Here is a 20,841-nt window from a genome sequence, read left to right on the forward strand (position 1 = left end):
GAACTTGGTATGGAGATATACGAAATCAATCGCATACTCATGAAGAAAGAGGGCAGCTCTTGGAAAGGGGGGCGTGGCACCTCCCATATAAATCGAATTTTTATACTGCATATCTCTGAAAGTATTCATGGTACAGTACTGGAACTTCGTATGGAGATATGTATATAGTTGAAATCAAGCCCATACTCATGGAGAAAATTTGGGCTATTTGAAAAGGGGTGTGAGGCCTACAAACGTACCGACCTTTAGCTATCTTTGAATGTATTTTTTAATTTATCTGTATGTGTGTTTGTTAGTGAAATCCTCCTAAATGGTTGTACGGATTTTAACGAAACTTTTTGTGTGTTTGAGTGGGTCTCTGGATGGTTTAGTTTCACAATTTAATCCGACAGTTGGCGCTGTAGTTGAGTTATTACTAAAAATCTTATTTATGATCCGATTTGGCGAATGTTTTAAATATGTATATACTATTGCAAAAACGTGCTGCCAAGTGGTGCTGAAGTCGAGCTATTACTGAAAATAGCCAAGTGAGAAAAGGGGCCGTGAAGGTCAGATTAAATCGACCTTATGCACCATTGGGTATATCGAACGCTCCTGCGTTGCAATTGTTAAAAATTTATATCGCTTTGCGAATAACCGTGCTATGAAATGCCGCACAACTGGAGAACGGATATAACACTTTCCTTAGGTTATTTAAAGCGGCAAATGACCACCAAACCTTAATCTTAGGAGACAAATGTGCCAATGAAAATCGTAAACGTGAATTGTTGGTGAAAATGTTGGACCAAAAAGATTCAATAAAATATATAAAAATTTTGGGCGAGACGAAGTTCGCCGGGTCTGCTAGTATATAGTATAAAGGAAAGTCGAGATTCTTTGTACGCAGTAATCTCGAAAACTACTGAACGGATTTTGACGACATTTTCTATAACATACTCTGTATCGACAGGAGATGGATCTTTTTATACCCGAGCGCACTTGTGCAAAAGAGTATATTAATTTTGTTCACATAACGGTTGTTTGTAACAGCCAAAACGAATCGAGATAGATATAGACAAATGTATACATAAATGCTCAGAATGAAAAGAGAAATCGATTAAGCCATGTCTGTCTGTCCGTGTACACGATAACTCGAGCAAAAATTGAGATATCTCAACAAAATTTGGTATGTAGGTTTTTGATAATCCAAGGTAGGTTGGTATTGAAAATTGGCGAAATCGGACTGTAACCACGCCCACTTCCCATATAACGGTAATTTCCAGAAATACGAAAACTGCGATATTTTAGTAACTACTGAAGATAATTCACTCAAAATTGATATTTACAATAATTTTCAGACGAAAAATAAGAATATTATAAATTTTTGCTGCACCAATTTCTTCCAAACTTGGCACAGTTGTTGGCCTTCGCAAAACATACTAAATGGCCGACAATTTTTAAAATCGGACGATAACCACGCCTACATCCCATATAACGGTAATTTACAGAAATAAGAAAACTGCGATATTTTAGTAACTACTGGAGATTATTCACTCAAAATTGATATTTACAATAAGTTTTAGACGAAAAATAAGAACATTATAAATTTTCGGAAAATGGGCGTAGCCACGCCCACTTATGGTTACATGTGTATATCTTGGTAACCGCTGCACCAATTTCTTCCAAACTTGGCACAGTTTTTGGCCTTCGCACAACATACTAAATGGCCGATAATTTTTAAAATCGGACAATAACCACGCCTACAACCCATATAACGGTAATTTAGAGAAATACAAAATCTTCGATAAATCAGTAACTGTTAAAGCTAATTTATTCAAAATTGATGGTTGCAACAATTCTTTACCAGGAGATACGTTTATGATAAAATTTTTCGAAATGGGCGTGGCACCGCCCACTTATGATCACATATATGTATCTCGGTAACCGTCCCTGCAGTGAAAAATTATCAATTGTTAAAACTAACCAACTTATAGTTAGCTTTTTGGCGAGATTTCGATTAATACCTCAATTTTAATTAGCTATGACAAAACCAACTTAAAGTGAATTGTAAAGTCGTGCAGGAGTCATGCAGACGCAATCGGGAGTTGGTTTTCTTTACAAGTTTCTATTAAATATCCCCATACAAAAATTACTTTCAATACACTTTTTTTCTGAACTTCGCAGCTTCTTTTTCATATTCAGGACAAATAAAAGGAAGATCGAAATTTTATACTATCATTTTGAAGTTATGTCTGACGGTGTTCGAATATGGGGCCACCCAGAGCAGAATATGTAAACAAATATGAAATGTAATAAAATAAATTAAATAAATAAGTAAATAAAAAAGTAAAAAAACAAAAAAATATTTTGTTTTTCTCATTGATATTTTATGTCCAAAAGTAGTTAGTTACAAGTTAGTTGACATGTAATGCAGAGATATCCAGGTCTGACTTTTTTGCGGCCATCGCCCCACAAAAATAGTTAGCTTTTTTCGAACAAAATACACAGTTAATAGTTAGCACTAGTGTTAGCGTAAACAGACTAAAGTTATGTATAAGCTAACGTCACTCCCTGCAGGGGTTATACCAATTTGTACCAAACTCGGTATGGTTATTGTGCTTGCCACATTAAAGCAAAACGTTGAAAATTATTGAAAGCGGACTAAAATTGAGGCCGCTTTTCATATAACGGTAAATTTCAGAACTGCTTGAAACTTCAAAATTTCGAAATCTAAGGACTCTAATTTACTCAAAATTGATACGCCCCGGCTTACCATGTAGCGGTAGCTTTCGGTAAGGTGAAAAACATATATTTAATACGTGCGCCGGGTATTTAGTGTTCGGTTCCGCCCGAACTTAGACTTTCTTACTTGTTTTACTTTCTTTTAATAGGGTGGCCACCTGTCTAACAAACTATAACATCTGCACCGTTCGTTGGATTACAAAAGATGAGGTGTGAAATGAAAGGGATTGGCCTCTAGAAAAGTACTAATATTTTTTTTAATAGGGTTGCCACCTGTTAATAAAATTATTAAATTCAATCATAATAAGCGTGTGCATTATGTATCGTCACTGTCAAACGAGAAGACTTAGCCTCTTAATGTGTTATAAATTATTATTTTTCTGAGCAGGGTTGCCACCTGTTTAAAAACTATAAGCTCTTCGCCATTCATTGGATAAAAAAATAAGATACTAAATGGAAGTTGATGGCCTTCGCACATACAAAAACTTTAAGTTTTTTGAGTAGGGTTACCACCTATTTAAAATTACTATCTTCTATACATGGTATAAAGGAAAGACGAGATATTTTAACCGCGCTACTGAACGGATTTAGAAAAGATTTTTTATGTATATAATAAACGAAATACATGATGAAATATGATTTCTTTCCCCAAATACGTAAATGTACATACAATCAGTCGAAGCCTCGCGCATCCGTGGCCGGCTAGTATTCTGTATATATAAAATAATGGCCGTTTTCGCTGTTCCGAGTTAACTCAAAAACTACTGCATAGATTTCAGTCAAATTTTCAGAGGTTATACCTTGCATATATTGTCCTATTATAGCCTACCAGAAAACTCGCTACGTAACGCTGGGGTGGGGTCGAGTTATTTATAAGTCGTTCAAATTTAAAACGTGTGCTACTTCCATAATGAGAAATACGTATGCGAAAAATACACCCGCTAGGTGGCGCTGCAGTCGAGTTATTTATAAAAATCGTATTTTTGAACCGATCTCTTTTAAATTTAAAATGTAATCTACCACCCAGCAAAAAACACGATTACCACAGAAACGAAAGTGGAAACGAGCTAGGCGATGGGAATCGCTTACCATTTCGCTTCAAGAAGGCCTTATTTTAACATGGGCATGTCATTGGAGGTAAGCCCTTACCCGCAGCATTACCCTAAAACGAAGGGAGAACGCATGGATAAACAGAATCCAGAGAAGCGAACAAAGAATGCCTTTCGGAGAAACTAATGTAGAATGCCTAGATAAGTACATAATTATTTATATTAAATTGAAATCAGAAAATGTCTTAAAAGATTAAAATTAATTAAAATATTTATAAATCAACTTTTATACATACATACAGTGGCGTAGCTAGGGGGGGCTTTGGGGGGATAGATCCCCCCCTTCGTCAGTGAAATGAAAATGTTTATACCCGAGCGCACTTGTGCACAAGGGTATTATAACTTTGTTCACATAACGGTTGTTTGTAACAGGCAAAACGAATCGAGATAGATATAGACAAATGTATACATAAATGATCAGGATGAAAAGAGAAATCGATTAAGCGGTGACTGTCTGTCCGTCCGTCTGTGCACACGATAACTCGAGTAAAAATTAAGATATCTTAACGAAACTTGGTACATGTACTTCTTTCGGGCGAAGGACGGACGGTATTGAAAGTGGGCAAAATCGGACAATAACCACGCCTACCTCCCATATAACGGTAATTTCCACAAATACAAAAACTGCGATATTTTAATAACTACTGAAGATAATTCACTCAAAAGTGATATTTACAATAATTTTCGGACGAAAAATAAGAATATTATAAATTTTTGGAAAATGGGCGTAGCCACGCCCACTTATGGTTACATGTGTATATCTTGGTAACCGCTGCACCAATTTCTTCCAAACTTGGCACAGTTGTTGGCCTTCGCAAAACATATTAAATGGCCGAAAACTTTTAAAATCGGACAATAACCACGCCTACATCCCATATAACGGTAATTTAGAGAAATACAAAATCTGCGATAAATCAGTAAATATTAAAGCTAATTTATTCAAAATTGGTGCTTACAAGTTTTCGTATTTGTGGAAATTACCGTTATATGGGAGGTAGGCGTGGTTATTGTCCGATTTTGCCCATTTTCAATACCATCCGTCCTACGCCCGAAAGAAGTACATGTACCAAGTTTTGTTAAGATATCTTAGTTTTTACTCCAGTTATCGTGTGCACAGACGGACGGACGGACGGACAGTCACCGCTTAATCGATTTCTCTTTTCATCCTGATCATTTATGTATACATTTATCTATATCTATCTCGATTCGTTTTGCCTGTTACAAACAACCGTTATGTGAACAAAGTTATAATACCCTTGTGCACAAGTGCGCTCGGGTATAAAAATATTGTAGGACATTCTACTTTGCATTCCTTGAAATGAAGCAAAGATTCGAAACAAATAAAGTATTGTAGGACATTCTGCTTTGCATTCCCGGAAATGAAGCAAAGAAACGAATTAAAAAAGAAATATTATAGGACATTTGTACTTTGCATTTCCCGAAATGAAATAAAGAAGCGAAATAAATAAAATATTGTAGGACATTCTTCTTTGCATTACCGGCAATGCCTAAAAGAAGCGAAAAAATTCGAAGGCATTATAACGCTATGCCTTCCAGAACACGTTACCACTAAAAGCGATTACCGATTTTTTGCTGGGTAGCATGATGGAAAATACGTTTACCAAAAATAGGACCTCTAGGTGGCGTTATGAACCGGTTTCGTTCAAATTCAAATTATAAGCTACCTGCATGATGAAAAATGCATTTGCGAAAAACGAACCCGTAAAAGCCCTATTTATGAACCGATTTTGTTAATGCAAATTCGAAACGTTTTTTAGTTTCATGATGATTTTTTTCATTCGAAACATATATGTATATACATTAAAGTGGTCCAATTTTTGTATAGGGAAAAAAGTTTCAGTCTAGAAAACAGTGAAAATAATAATAATAATATCGCTACAGTATAGATACGTTTTTTTCCTCTCGTGTAAAATTTGTAAAAATGTATTTAGTAACTTTTCACTCTAAGCCGGGGATATGTGTAATTGTAGTATGTACATACCTATGCATATGTACATATATCAAGATCAGTAATATAGCAAACTAATGTTGATAATATGTGGATGCTTACAATTATTATTTGCAAAGGTATAATTAAGTTAGATTTTTGTTTGGACTATGATGTTTTTCCGACAACCGCGCGGTATGTCGGTAAACATACATATATGTACATATATAGTACATATGTATATACCTAGTATGTATGTATTTTTAGTACATTACAACCCTTCATACATATGTATGTTATTGCATACATTTACAAAAGCGTTCATGCATTATTAACATAAACCCACATGTTTAAATATATACCCTAGACTAACTTTTACTTACATGTATTCCTTCCATAGGCATTCGCATGTTGGACCAACCTTACATGACCGATTTAATCGAGGCCAACTCGATGGGGCATGAACCGCACAAAATACACATTTACAGCGCATCTTGGGGACCGACCGACGATGGTAAAACAGTGGATGGACCACGTAATGCCACTATGCGTGCTATAGTACAAGGCGTAAATGAGGTAAGCCAAATACATACTGCAGTGGAGGCGTAGATACCAGCGTTAGAACTTCACTACGATCGTATTAGATTTGCTACGGTTTTTGACGAAAATTAGAATTTTACTACGCTACTCCGCTTTACCCATGATCTACTTCGGATTTCTTTCCCAAATACTAAACAGCACTTATTGCAGTATCTTAACTCAAAATATTGTCTTAGGGCCGTTTTTTCAAGTAGCTTTTAAAATTTACGTGGCCTTCAAAAACACTTTTCACTAAAAAAAACTACACTTTTTTTTTAAAATAAAAGAGGTCAAAGAGTTATTGGCTTCCAATTACATTCTACGTATGTAATTTTTTAACTTGTGAAATTTTCTAAAAATGAGTTTTATAAGGCCATGAAATAGTATTTAAATGTTGATAGAACGCATTCTCAGTTTTGTTCTATCCCGCCTTGGCCTACTAAGTTTTTGATTTTTATTGACTTAGAAGGTATGTTTATCTTTGTCTTCAAACACATGTTGTTTTTAATTTTTGTTGCTTCATTTGTTCAATAACTCCCTGAAATTATCCGAGCAATAATTTGTTTTAACCCCTTTAGGAGGCCTATTAAAAAAAAATTTAACTAACGTTCACCAAAAAAACAGGAGCTTAGGATATATACATATAATAAATATGGAAACTTTTTACGTTGCTATCATTTTATAGATGACAAGTAGTATATGACACGATTAAAGGCTATTGTTATACATTATTTTATTTTTTTTTAGGTAAAAAAAATGCAAATTATGACGAGCCAATATACATAAAAGATATCTACTACGGATTTTCATTTTCTGCTACGCTTTTTCACTTCATTTAGTCCGACTTAGCTTTGTCGAAGTTCTAACCCTGGTAGATACGCTTCGAAGTCGCTAGCGAATATTTACGCAAAGTTCGAAATATAGAGAAAGTAAAGCTTTTTTTTTATTTTATTTTTGTTATTGAAACATAAAGTACAGAGGATAGGGTTATGCATGGAGTAGCACTTCGGTAAAATGGCCTCCTCGGCTTTGCTGGCAATACACACTTTTTTGCACCGAGAACCAGTAACAGTAATTGCTTGACCAGCCTCATTTTTAAAAAGAATGCTCATCAGACGTCTCTACCCCTAAATCGGCAACACTAATGACACCTTGTGAATGCGAATAGCGATTAACGAAGTCATAAAGATGAAAATCATGCAGCCAAGGTTTCATTATTTTTGAAATAGAAATTACACTAAATTCATTCCGTTTCTGCGTTAACCTCGTATCTGCGATAGAGTTATTCTTCGCCTAGAATACAATAAACGCATTTTTCACTTAATTTTTCTGTGAGCACACACACTAAGTCTTTGTTTTATTTTCAAATAGCTTGACGCTTAAACTAGTTTTATAAGCAGTAATACTAGTTTTCCCAAAAAATTTAGATATGTGGTTAAGGCAGAAACCAATTATTGCGGAAATTTTTGATACACCCTATAATCGATTTATATATGTACGTATATGGTTTAATGTGTCTAGTAATGTACGTACATATAGACGTACATATTTATGTAGATGGTTGAAAGTTGACTAGTACATTCATATGACATCCAGCTAACTTCATTACCATCGACATAATATCATTTGTTCTCCCGCAGGGTCGCAATGGTTTAGGCAATATCTACGTATGGGCATCAGGAGATGGTGGGGAGGAGGACGACTGCAATTGCGATGGCTATGCAGCCTCCATGTGGACGATTTCCATTAACAGCGCCATTAACGATGGACAAAATGCACACTACGATGAGAGCTGTAGTTCAACGCTGGCCAGCACATTTAGCAACGGTGCCAAAGATCCTAACACTGGTGTGGCCACGACTGATTTGTATGGGAAATGTACAACTACACATTCAGGAACAAGTGCTGCAGCCCCAGAAGCAGCCGGGGTCTTTGCGCTGGCACTTGAAGCAAAGTAAGTCAATTGTGTAAACGTAAAATCTTATAAGAATGCATTAGAATGTCCCGAGAAAAGAAGTTGGTTAATTCTATGACTTCCAGATAAGTATTTTTTCAATTTATGTAGTCTAATAAGTGAGCTATATGGTGTCGAATACAGCTGTAGAAACAGCGTTTTTACAAAAAAGATGTATGCTTGGAAACCGGTTTTATAGCAAATAACAATATTTAGATGAAAAACCAACTTCTCATAAAAATTCAATCGCCTCTCGGAGTCATCGCAAATCTGGGACCTACATTGGCAACATCAAGGCACACACCACAAATTGAAGGAGAAGCTCGGCGAAACACTAACGTTTTGTGTAAGCGCCAACCTATTATTATTATTAACGATAGATGATAGAATAACTGGTTTTTTTTCACACCCGTATGGTTATCGGTTATTCTGTTTATGTGGTTATATTTTGATTCACTTTCCAACAATAAAATACACTTGAGAAGGGTAATTTTTAAACAGGTAAATTACTAAGCAATGGGATATAGTCGTTCTCCTAGGCAGTTATAGTTGTACCGCTATACTCGATCCGAAACGGTAAATCAATGTACGAGATGCGGTAACCAATTCAAGTGGAGCCTTTTACCACGAAAGAAAGAGAAGGCAGCTTCGTTGGGGCGACACCAACTTATTCGGTTTAAGAGCTCACTGAAGTCAGTGAAGATTGTTCGCCAGTAGCTGCGGCTGAAAGTGGGCATCTGTATGGATCAACCGGCTCAATACATAACTAACCTAGCAATGAGTTTCGTACTGTCATCAAATGCCGCGAATAACTCGTAAAATCCATTTCACAAATTGGTCGATGAACTCGGCCAAACTCTTAGCACAAATTATTATTATTATTGGTTTTCAAAAACTCTTTGCAACTACAATTTATGCAAATATACTATAGATATAAATACTACACTGAGAGAAATAATGCATGGTAAAAATGAATACTTTATATTTGATTATCGTTTAAAAATGTTCGCATTTAAAAATAATATTTTCATACAAAATTTATTACGCACGTATTTGACTGTTCACATCTGAGTATATGTATGTACGTGTATATACGCACGCCAAGCATGCAGAGCGCCGCTCTCAGAGCGGTGACAACACACACATGCATACATAGTACACACATGTTTATCCGTACAAATCGCGTGCTGTGGTGTCGATGGATATTCAACATTTGAAAACAGATTTATATAGCTGGGTGTAGCTGAGTGCGCAAATATGCTTGCCACAAGCTGTTGATATCGGAGATGGACGGGTTCGAATTCCACTGCAGGCAGCATGTAAATTAAATTTTTTTTTTAAGTTTTTGTCTTGATTATTCACTTCACGGATGCTTTTTCAGTACGAACGCGGTCATTTTAATATGCGCGTAATTGAATTGAATATTTACCAATATACAGTACTTTCGTTGACGTTTATAGTAAGATCAATTACGTTTCTATTTGATTTTAATATTTTTTCCCCTCAGTGTATATACATATGTCTAGGAAAACATGGCGAAACAATTTCATGTAAAGTTCTAAATGATAAAAGCAAATTTTACGCCGTCGATAAGTATGGTTCCAATGCATAAAAAATGAGCTCTTAATTGCGTCTTGACTCGTCTGCAACACAGCATGTTACTTATCCAATTTCCGAAATCAAAGCGAGATAGTGTAGTACGGTTTTTGTGTACGTATTGTGTACGTGAGTGCCGTTTTTGTGTATGTGTTGTGCACATGCCCGTAGTCAAATGTACTAGTTGTAAACTACCTCACAACTAGTATGAACCTCATGCCCAACTAGTCAGCCAACTATCTTTTTTCCATGCAATTAACTGGTATTTTTAACATGGGGATGTCCTACGAGATGTCAATTGTCAGATTTCGGTCAAAAATATACCAGTCTCATACTAGTTTAAAATAGACAGAAAAATTTCTAGACCAATTATGGACCAAAACTACTACTTTGGGAGTCAAAAAATAAAATGAATTCATGAATTTACAATGAAAAACTTTTGATTAAGTAGACTTTAATATATTACACTTTCTTTTTAGCAACCTTAGATATGCCATTAATTAGTGTTAATTTTTTGAGTATTATTTAAAAGTAAAAATAAATACATAAATATCTCAAACTTTCGAACATAAATTTAAATGCGTTTTTCATAAAGTGCTATTAAAAGTGAAAGGTTTAAGGTTTTATCTTTTTTAATGATATTGAATATGCAAAAGAAAACATTTTAGTTAAAAATAACTTGAGTACTTTAGTTCATTTTTGAGTGAAATAAAATAAAATAAAATTGTTCATTAAAATAAATTAAATTCATTAACTTTGCACATTTCAGTCTTTTCTTTTTAAAATTTTATAAAAGTAATAATTAATTTTTAAAATTTGAGATTTCGATAAGAATACAATACATAAATAATTCAAGCAGTTATCAAATATTCTTAATATTTGTCTATAATTTGCCTTGGTGATTAATAATAGAAATTAATCAAATAATTATAATAATATAATAATAAAAATAATTGAAAATGATCAAAAATAACAAAATAATGATGTAATTAAAATTAATGAATTAATTAACATTTTTTAAGTAATTAATTGGTGATCCTTAAAGAGTTAGTAATATCGGTATTTAGTCATTAAACGGTTAATTAATAATCGTTATGAAGATTAACCATTATTTCACAAGTCTGGTATAATTGAATACGTACGCTTTAATCGTAATACAGTACACCCAAACAAAAGTTATAATATTGTGTGTACTTTATTCTATTAAACTATCGAAGTCAAATAAAACAGGGCATGAATAAATCGTTTTGTACTTGGTACAAGTCTGGGCATTTTCGAACTAGTTTGGTTTCAGTCAGGAAATTCTAGTTGTAAACTAGTATTTTTCCTGACTAGTTTGGGGTTTCACTGCAGGGTGTTTATTTATAAACGAATCCCAGCAAAACTTTTCATTTTTTGGGAAGCACTGATTTTTGTATCAATAGAGTAACGCAATACAAGTCGTCTCAAGAAAATTTTCGCTTATCCATTGCATTACATGTAATGCAAAGGCAAGAAATTTTACATTTATTCGATTACCTCCATTAACATGCACTTGGTAAAATAATGCATTCTGTAAACGAAAAGGTATGCGGTTACCTCAAATTGGGGAATCACTTTTAGAGAGTATTGGGTTTCGATACGAGTATTTGTATTTCGCCGCCTCCGAACGGCTAATGGATATTTTAAGAAACGTTTTCATGGCAGAAATACACTCAGAGGTTTGACATTGCCTGCCCAGAGGCGACCGCTGCACAGTGGGACAGAATAACCTAAAAGTTGGCATCAATTTAACGGCTAAAACTAGAGAGCTAAAATTTTGTACACTGATTCTTGAAAATTTCATAAAAGTGTCATGCATATAACCGAAGTTATCAAACCTAATCAAATTTACTTTAACCAGTCACACAATCAAAGCGGCATCTATTACTCACATTGCTATTTTAAGAAAATAAAAGATAACAGGTATAGCCAAAAATTTGTTTGTTATTTTTTGGTATTTGAATAGTTTTTTTTTAACAAGTTGAAAGAAATATAATTTAAATAAAACATAAAAAGATTTACATATCATCCTCGCCCTCATCATCTGGAATAATTTCACTTTGATCGCTGTCATCGTTATCAATACCATTATCTTTCTCATCCTTATTATAAACAACAGGGAATTTTAATAACTCTAGTACCTCTGTTGGTAACATTTTATAAATTTTCTTTGGAATCTTTCTCTTTGAACTGATTAGAGGATGGGATCTTAGCATGAATGAATTATATATATCAATATTAGTGCTCACACGACTACATTGCCTTGCATGGTGTTCTTAATACCTTTTAAATTCGTTATGGCTAGCTTCCGGCGCTTCTTCTAAAAGCTGCCCAATTGGTAACAAAGCAGTCGAAACTATTTCAGGTCCATGAATAAAATATTTACGCAGTGTTGGAGGCATGTTATACCAAGGATATTTGGCGACAAAGTACCTAGCAGTATTATGCGAATACACGCTAAACTTTTCGACGTTAATTTCGTGACCACTTGCCACTGTTGTCAATATATTATGCATTCTTTCAATCAAATGTACATCTGATTTGGTGATTTCAGATCATACTTCTGACTCACTGAAAAATCGTCTCGCGGTATTACCGTCATTTGAATTTCCTGATCCCTGGCTTAGGCACGTCAACAATTAGTCCGCAACGAGTTTTAAATTCGTCCTGTATCCGCTTTTTATATTCAGCTACAATCGTTTTTTTTCAATTCATTACGGACTTGCCATTTTTGTATTGGAAGTTTATAAGACAAATGCAAAAGACATTCGAAGAGCCGAATCCAACCATGCAATATCGACAAACCGAAGTTGAAATGACCGGTTTGTATTTCGCGGGTGATAATTTCTTCAACATCGTTGAACTCCTTAGATGTTGCACACAAATATCTCTTTTGAGTTGATGTTGTATGCGTAATCGCATTACAAAGCTTTCCGTCAATCATCGTAAAAATTAAAGTGTGCTCTACTTCAATAGGTTTTCCATTATATATCATCTCAGATTTTTCTATGTTCTAAATTTCTTTGCTAACTTTGTCTTTCTCCTTTATAGAAACGTCTGTTGATTCCTTAATAAATTCGGTTTTCAAATAGCGCGTTGAAGACGGAGCAGGGTTTTGCCAAATAACTTTTTCGCCCGACACAATGCGAATTGGTATGATACTCGTTATGAAAACAGCGGAGTCAGAAGCTGGAATGCCATGAAATGCTTGTTTATAAGAACTGCCAACGCATCCTCCCCTGACAACCGAGTACTCCCAGTAGCGACTGGTGATTTGCAAGTTTTTAAAAATGTATTTTCTTCAGAAGGGGTGCCAGAAGAGACTTCCTTTAAAAATGTTGATTCCTCCACCGTACCAGAATCCCTTAGGTTTATTTCAGTAGCATAAGTCAATATATTAACTGCAGTAGAATCTCTCAAATCTTTAGTTTTCATTCGCTTTGCCCGCTCAGAGCTTTCTTCGAAAGATGTCTCTGGTCGACCACATTTACGATTCGAGGTTTTTACAAATCCAATTGAACTATCTAGCCAGATTTTGTATTCTTGATAAAATCTATCTATTTTTCGCTGCGACTTATTCCATCGAATTTTAAATTCCGACTCCAAGCGGGTCAATATTTTATTTATTTCACTTTCGGTTACTTCTTTACAAATTTTCCGATTTTTTAATTCATTTTTTAAATATATAAATTTTTCATCAATGCCGTTTTTCTCGTAAGATATAAGTATTTGAATTAGTTGCCTGCGATCAATAAAAATAGTTTTTAAACCAGCTCCTGAAATAAAAAGTTAAATCATGCTCGTAACATATATAATTATTAAACTCCAAATTTTAGTAATGAGCAACCCTGGTTTACTAATTCATATATAGACAAAAATACAATAAAAAAAGGCAAAATAGTTTGTTTTGTCGTTTTACATTCGCCGAAGATAACATCAAAACAAAGTAAAAATGGTCCGTTATTGCCAACCAAACTACTGCAAATTCATCATACACATGTACGAAAAGCACGAATAAAGTTGTTTTGCGCAAAAAACGCGGAAGGTTCTTTTGATAATAGGACCTTAATATACATATTTTAATTTAACAAAAAAAGGGCGATATAGCAGGATTCACTAACTTTTTTGCCTTTGTTTTCAAACATTTTAGAAACAATCACATGCTAAGGTAACATTACAAAGAAAAATCGACCAAAATTTGAAAATTAGATCTACACACAAACTAATTGAACAAATATCACTATAAATACCGGATGTTGATGGTTCCATTGCAAACATTGTATTTGTTTACTTTGCGTCTTTAAAATACTCACTCAATTCCGGACAAAACACGCGGAAAATTCACCTTGCACTTCTAGCGAAAAAAAACTGTAGAGTTTGAAGGGGGGTGAAAGAAGGGGGCAAGGATTTCTGTCAAAATTAGTTTGTTTATTGTTGCTGGAATATTTAAGAAACCATAAAAATAAGCAAAAAGTGTTAAAAACCGGTTTGAAATTTTTACTTTTTGCCAGCTTTTGCCGTTCGCTGCCCCATAGTGCGCTGTTAGAAAAAACTTTTTCTTATTTATATGTTGTCCGGATCAGGGATCGAACACAGATCCTTCGGATTGGTAGCATATACTTTTAACCACTCAGCCAATGTATGTATATGCTCATTAGTTTGAAATACAAAAAATTATAACCGCCCAATTCTGTTTCGCTTTTTTGAAGATTCTCATGCAAATATGTACATATTGCCAATTAAGAATTTTTTGTCAAAAAAAATTAACAATGTTTTACAGTTTAGAGACCAAATAATTTGAAAAAAAAAATCAAATATCTACTGCTACTAAATGGTTTTTGTGGCATGCAACACAATTTCAGAAAGCTAAAAAATATTTTTTTAAGACTTCATTTGGAACAAATGGCTGTATCATGATACAAAAATTTAACCATTCTTTGATAACCTACGTCTGCGTGACGTATGCTTTTTAAACTTTTCGCTCTCTCTTTCGAAATCGGTGGTATTTCCGTTTAAAATGAAGAATATTTCTAAATAAAACGTATTTAAATAATAAATAAATATTTTAATTTTCATAAGGCAGACAAACCATGATACGTCTCTCAGACGTATGGTTATCTTCTCAGCAACTTTGAGTAGGGTTATCAAAGGAAGGTTAAAGGTAAAACCGCTGAGAGCTTGGCTGAGAGGTAGCATTTTCGAAGTTTGCTAACATAACATATTTTCAAATTGAATATTTATTTTACTTTTATTTGGCATTTGAGTTGCTCTGAGTATTTAAATTTTTGAAAGTAGACAAACTTCAAAAAATAAATGAGTTGAGCTTACGGCTGGCTTTACCTTTAAATACTTGTACATTGGACTGCATCACCAAAAAAAAGTTGCGGGTTTTCCTCCGGGATTATAAAATATATTGTATTTGAAGACGTCCACCAAAATATTTCCGAAAAATTACAAGATTTACGTGAGCTGGACCGATTTGAAAATACCTCCAAAAATGGAGTTTTTTTATGAATAAAAATAGTGTTGAATATAAAATTAGTTTCTTAAATAACTTTTTGAAAAAACTCCCCTCAGTTGACAAAACAGATTAAGCTTAAAAAATCTGCATAAAAATAATTAGAATTTTTTTCAATCGTAATCGTAATAATGAGATTTTCGATGCTGTTTTTGAACTCTTTTCAAAGATTTATTTACGAAAACTTGAATAACTAGGCCAAAACCATTCCGATTTAGACTTATGGGGTATTAGTGGAAATATATTATCCCACTCTTTTTATTTCTATGCAAAAAAAAACCATTTACATCCCGATTTTTTTTTTTTGAAATACGATGTGTTATCTAAATTCAACTTGGAATGACACTCATTCATCCTACCGTTCTCTTTCATCCTTTGAATGAGTTTATTAGCAAAGGAATAAAAAGGGTGATACCTTTCCAATGATACCTTACAAGTCTTAATCGGAATAGTTGAGGTTCAGTTAGTCAAGTTTTTCTTATACCAATGTTTTTAAAAAATTTAAATACAGCATCAAAAATCTCATTATTACGATTCCCTTGAAAATTTTTTAAATTAAAAAAAAAATATATATTTTTCTGCAAATTTTTTAAGCTTTAACTGTTTTGTCATTTGGAGGAAGTTTTTCCAAAAAAAATTTTAAGAAACTATTTTTAATCATACAAAACTCCATTTTTGGACGTATCTTCAAATCGGTGGAGCTCACGTAAATCATAATATTTTTCCGAAATATTTTGGTGGAAGCCTTAAAATATAAGATTTTATAATTGCAATGGAAACAAATTACAGATTTTTTTTTGTATGGGGAGTGATGCAGTCTGTTGTATATATCATGTTTCGTCTTAAACTCTCATGCTCCAAGTATTTAGGAGATGTAACGAAGTAAACGAGGAGTGATAGGCGCAATTATAAACAATTCAAGGCTAAGTTTAACACCCAATACATGCAAAGTTATTAAACTTAAATTACTTGCTATATAAAACGATAATTTTTGATTTACCTTTAACTTTTGTAGCCCTCTGCTTTCTTGGCGCGACATTCAGCATTTAACTGTGCTAACCTCAAAGCGCAACTCTCTCTTCGACGCTAAAAATCGATTTCACTGGACCATGAACGGTGTAGGTTTGGAGTTTAATCACTTATTTGGCTTTGGCGTTTTGGATGCGGGCGCAATGGTAACACTAGCCAAAGAATGGCGTTCAGTCCCTGCGCGGTATCACTGCGAAGCTGGCGATATACTAGAACCACAGTGAGTATAAATTCCCATTTTTTATAGAGATTATACCGCTTATTTGCTGCAAGAATGTCATAATTTATAAAATGAAAAACTCAAGGGAAACGGATTTAAAGTTTACAGCTTACATACGCTCCCATAGTAAAAATAAAGACCCATTTTCTTCTACTACTACTGGTAATCAATACATCTAAGAAATTCTCATACATAAAAGCAGATGTGGCGGTCATTGAAATTCGACTACTTCTTCGGTGGCAGTAATGAGCAGGAAATGTGGTTCCACTGCACCCATATGTGGGTTGGTAGAATAGTGCTCTCTAAGAGCAGGTGTAAGAATTGAGTGGCGAATGCATTGCCTGTCTGCTGTAATTGGATTTATTTCGATGTTTAATCTTAGCACAACAATTTAACAAATTATTTTATAGTGCTAGTCACAGTACTATACACAATTAAATTTTAAAACTAAAGCACACGCTGTTTTGCAAAATAAGGTTCTATGAAAGGTAATATCTATGTATGTACACACACATTGGAAAAATATTATGGTTTATATATATCAACTACATTAAAAACTAGTATTTTTTTTTTTGCAATGCAGTGTATTATTTAGTAGCCTCAGTCTAATAGGAAGTGGGTTCCAAAGACAAATAGAATTAATAAAAAATTAACGTTCAGATGTTAGAGTTCTATGTTTAGTTCTGTGATTGCGGCTTTGCGACGTTGAGCTCTCCTTGCGTTGTTGGAGGGACATTTTTTGCTGCATGCAACCACCTCGCGTGTTTTAAGTGCAACAAGACGAACGTTTCTTCATAAAGGCTGAATTTTCCAACGGTGGAAGCGCTCGTATGTTCACTCCTAGCTCCGTCGGGGCATCGACGCAGATGAGCGGGATGTTGAAGAACCTGGGCGTGATGCGAATTGTGGTTAGACGTTCGGGTACAACGCTAGTACTCGGCGAATTAGTTTCTCTCCCGCTACAAATTTAACACCGAAACTGCGCTCCTTTACATGGCAACAGTGGTAGACGTCGCAAGGCCACCTTTACCATCAGTGTTGCCATTTTAGCCGTTTTCCGGCTAGATTTAGCCGGTTGCGATAGCAAACAGCCGGAGAAATTTCGATTTAGCCGGCAGCCGATTTGTTAGCCGCTTTGCAGAAAAAAATTAGCCGTTTTTAGCCGATTTTGCTATTTGCCTTGTTAAATCTCTTAAATTTCAAATATATATATATGTTTCCATTTTTGACTAAGCGACCTAAAATCTGTTAGAAATGGCTACTAGCCTTATCGTGGAGAAAATTTTCATGTCAGGCAGGATTGTATGAAATTGGGCCTATTTCGCTTATTTTTATTTTAAACGAAGAAGGGATTTTCTTCATAAAATGTTTCTTATAAATGCCTTAATTTTAAGTGTGAAGTTTTATTCGCAAACTTAGAAAATAAGAAATTGTTTCACTGTTAAGACTCTTAAGATGTGTTTGTGTTTGGTTATAGTGCCAACAAACAGAATAAATATTACATGTAGATATTGTCTTCCAAGATAGCACCGATAGTGCCTAAAATAAAAAATATAATTTTTGCCCACTCCCAAAGGTTTAGGGTAATGGAAAAATTGATATTTTCAAGCACTATGTACACATATGTATTTTTTTAAACAAACGTTTTTGCTGAGAACTTATTCAAATTCCAAAAACCGAATGCCATCTTGAATTAAAGGAACCAACACTGAAGTGAGTCAAAATGAAAATAAAAGAGCACAAATTTTTATGTAAAGCAAAACTCGCTGGGAATCCTACGAGACATCTTCCGGCCATATGGCCGGCCATCTAAATGGGAGATCTGCAGTCTTTTAGCATCATATTTTACATCAGAATTGAAGGGATTTCGGAAAAATCTGACCAGTTCTTTTGTGTAACTGTGATTTTGCATCCCTTGTACACATATGGCCTCGGTTGATGTTAACTTAAGGTCGTTGTTTTACTGCCTTAAAATTGAAGGAAAATTTTTACAGCGTTTTTTATGTGTATTGGTTTCTATTTGAGTGTATTGAGAATCGGTCAGTCTGAAAAGGCCTTGTAGGGAAGATAATAGGTTTGTTCGTCGAAAATCCAGCGAGAATTATCACTCAAAATATCAGATAGTAATAGTAATAAATATTTTTTTTCCGAGTACCTTTCAAATCATTGGAATTAAGTAAATTAATTAAGTAAACAAGTATTAACTAACATTTTTCATTTTAAAATCGCTCCAGTTTGTAAATTTTTAAATTGAACGAACTTGTTTATTCAAATTATCGTCGACAAAAAATCCAACCATATGCCACAATCATATCTTTTTCCTAATTGCAAATTCTTGCTGGCAAAATTTTTTCCGGCTCGAATTTGTAACTTCTCTCCAATAAATAGTCTTTTTACTCGTGATTTATTTAAATAAAACATGTGAAATTTAGTTGAAATATTTTAGCCGGTTTTATTTGCCAACACTGTTTACCAAGCCTTGCCCCGTCCATAGCATTTCTTAGATGGAGGTGATGCCAGGCTTTATATACTCGAGGACAACAATCAGCCGGGCAGAAGACCTTTCCTAGATACTAGGTTTGGGTCCCGATATTGCAGGTACATACCCTCAAATCATAGTCATTTATACGTTTGCCGTGGTTGTCATCAAAAGAAGGGGGTCTTATCTCAGGCATGTTTTTGCTTTTCATTGGGTGGGGCTTTAACGTGGAGACTCAAACCTAGCGCACGTGAGGTTTTACAACTACTCACTTTAGCTCGCTCTCAAACGGGTGTTTGGTCGCTACCCAAAGGACACGATATAAATATCTGGACGCAGTGACCTGCGAGTTGAGCCACTCGCAGGTGAATGACAGTCAAAAGTATTTCCCACTTACGTGGACTTCTCCGCACGAAACCATCCCCCTTTAAATATATATACCTAAAAATATGAACATATTCTCGAAAATATGGGAAAGTATAGTAAAACTGTGACTTCGAAATTTAAAAAATATAGTTCAAAAATTAAGTTCAATGTGGAATAACAAAGTGGGTGTCAAATAAAAGAGAAAGTTCTTCAGAGTTAAAAAAAAAAATTAGATTTATTGATGCATAAGGAGAAATGGGTATGGTAAATCTCTGCTCATCAGACTTCTTTTTTCTAGATGTGATGATCTCCGAAATAGCTGCTATAACTTCTACCGCTAAGACTTTGTTGTTTTTTCATTTTTCCTATCAAACAAGTCGTGGTACAAAACTCATTAACACTGTTGGAATAAACAAAAGCTTTACTATTTTTTAAATCTACAGAAGTTTCTCTTTCATTTGATACCCATTTGATTGTCATTCCATTTATGTGAGTATATTAATAATTTCATGTGTTTTTGTTTTTTTTTTGTTTTTGTCACTCGGTGTATAACAATTATATATATGTATGTACATATGTACTTATAAGTAAATACAATAAATACATATGTGCAGCAGCTTAGTGTCGGAACTAAAAAATGTTGTAGTAGAACTTTCAAAATAAGATGAAAGAAATTGCGAGATATGTACATATATTTTACGCACACATCACTATTTCTAAATTGTTACTTACAACAAACTTTCAAGGTGTTTTAGGCGTTTTTTTTTATTTAAACCTCAAAGTAATCAATAAATGGGATTATTTGAATTAAGATTTCATAACGAAAACTTATTTCGTTTTTATTTAACTTATTTCAGCGCTATTTATACCGGTCGATCACTGTTTTTGGAAATAAAAACAGACTCTTGCAAAGGAACAGACACGGAAGTAAATTATTTGGAGCACGTGCAGGCAGTAATCTCAGCTAATGCCACACGACGAGGAGACCTGGAATTGTTTCTAACTTCACCGATGGGCACTAGGTAAGTTTAATTAACATTTAAAGAATGAGCTATTATATTTCTCCTAAGTTTTAAGATTTTGTAATTTTTTGTGTTTTTAATATATCAATGGGACTATCTTTCAGATCGATGATATTATCACGACGTGCCAATGATGATGATCATCGTGACGGATTTACAAAATGGCCTTTTATGACTACACACTCATGGGGCGAATACCCACATGGTACATGGAAATTGGAGGTATGCATCAAAAAATATAAAACTTTTCTAGTAGTAATAATTTTATTTAAATTTATT

General features: G+C 34.2%; 1 protein-coding gene across 1 annotated transcript in view; it reads left to right on the plus strand.

Annotated features, from left to right (window-relative positions):
- LOC118738323 (neuroendocrine convertase 2) overlaps positions 1 to 20,841 on the plus strand; it is a 53,877-nt gene that overhangs the window by 28,622 nt on the left and 4,414 nt on the right. The window contains exons 4-8 of the mRNA XM_036469248.1: positions 6,179 to 6,354; positions 7,998 to 8,311; positions 16,462 to 16,695; positions 20,398 to 20,562; positions 20,667 to 20,784. Of these exons, the coding sequence (XP_036325141.1) occupies positions 6,179 to 6,354; positions 7,998 to 8,311; positions 16,462 to 16,695; positions 20,398 to 20,562; positions 20,667 to 20,784 (1,007 nt within the window). The remainder of the gene's footprint in view (positions 1 to 6,178; positions 6,355 to 7,997; positions 8,312 to 16,461; positions 16,696 to 20,397; positions 20,563 to 20,666; positions 20,785 to 20,841) is intronic.

The sequence above is a fragment of the Rhagoletis pomonella genome, unplaced genomic scaffold, assembly GCF_013731165.1.
Source record: "Rhagoletis pomonella isolate Grant_MI unplaced genomic scaffold, Rhpom_1.0 Rhpom_scaffold_00004, whole genome shotgun sequence".
NCBI classification, from domain to species: Eukaryota; Metazoa; Arthropoda; class Insecta; order Diptera; family Tephritidae; genus Rhagoletis; species Rhagoletis pomonella.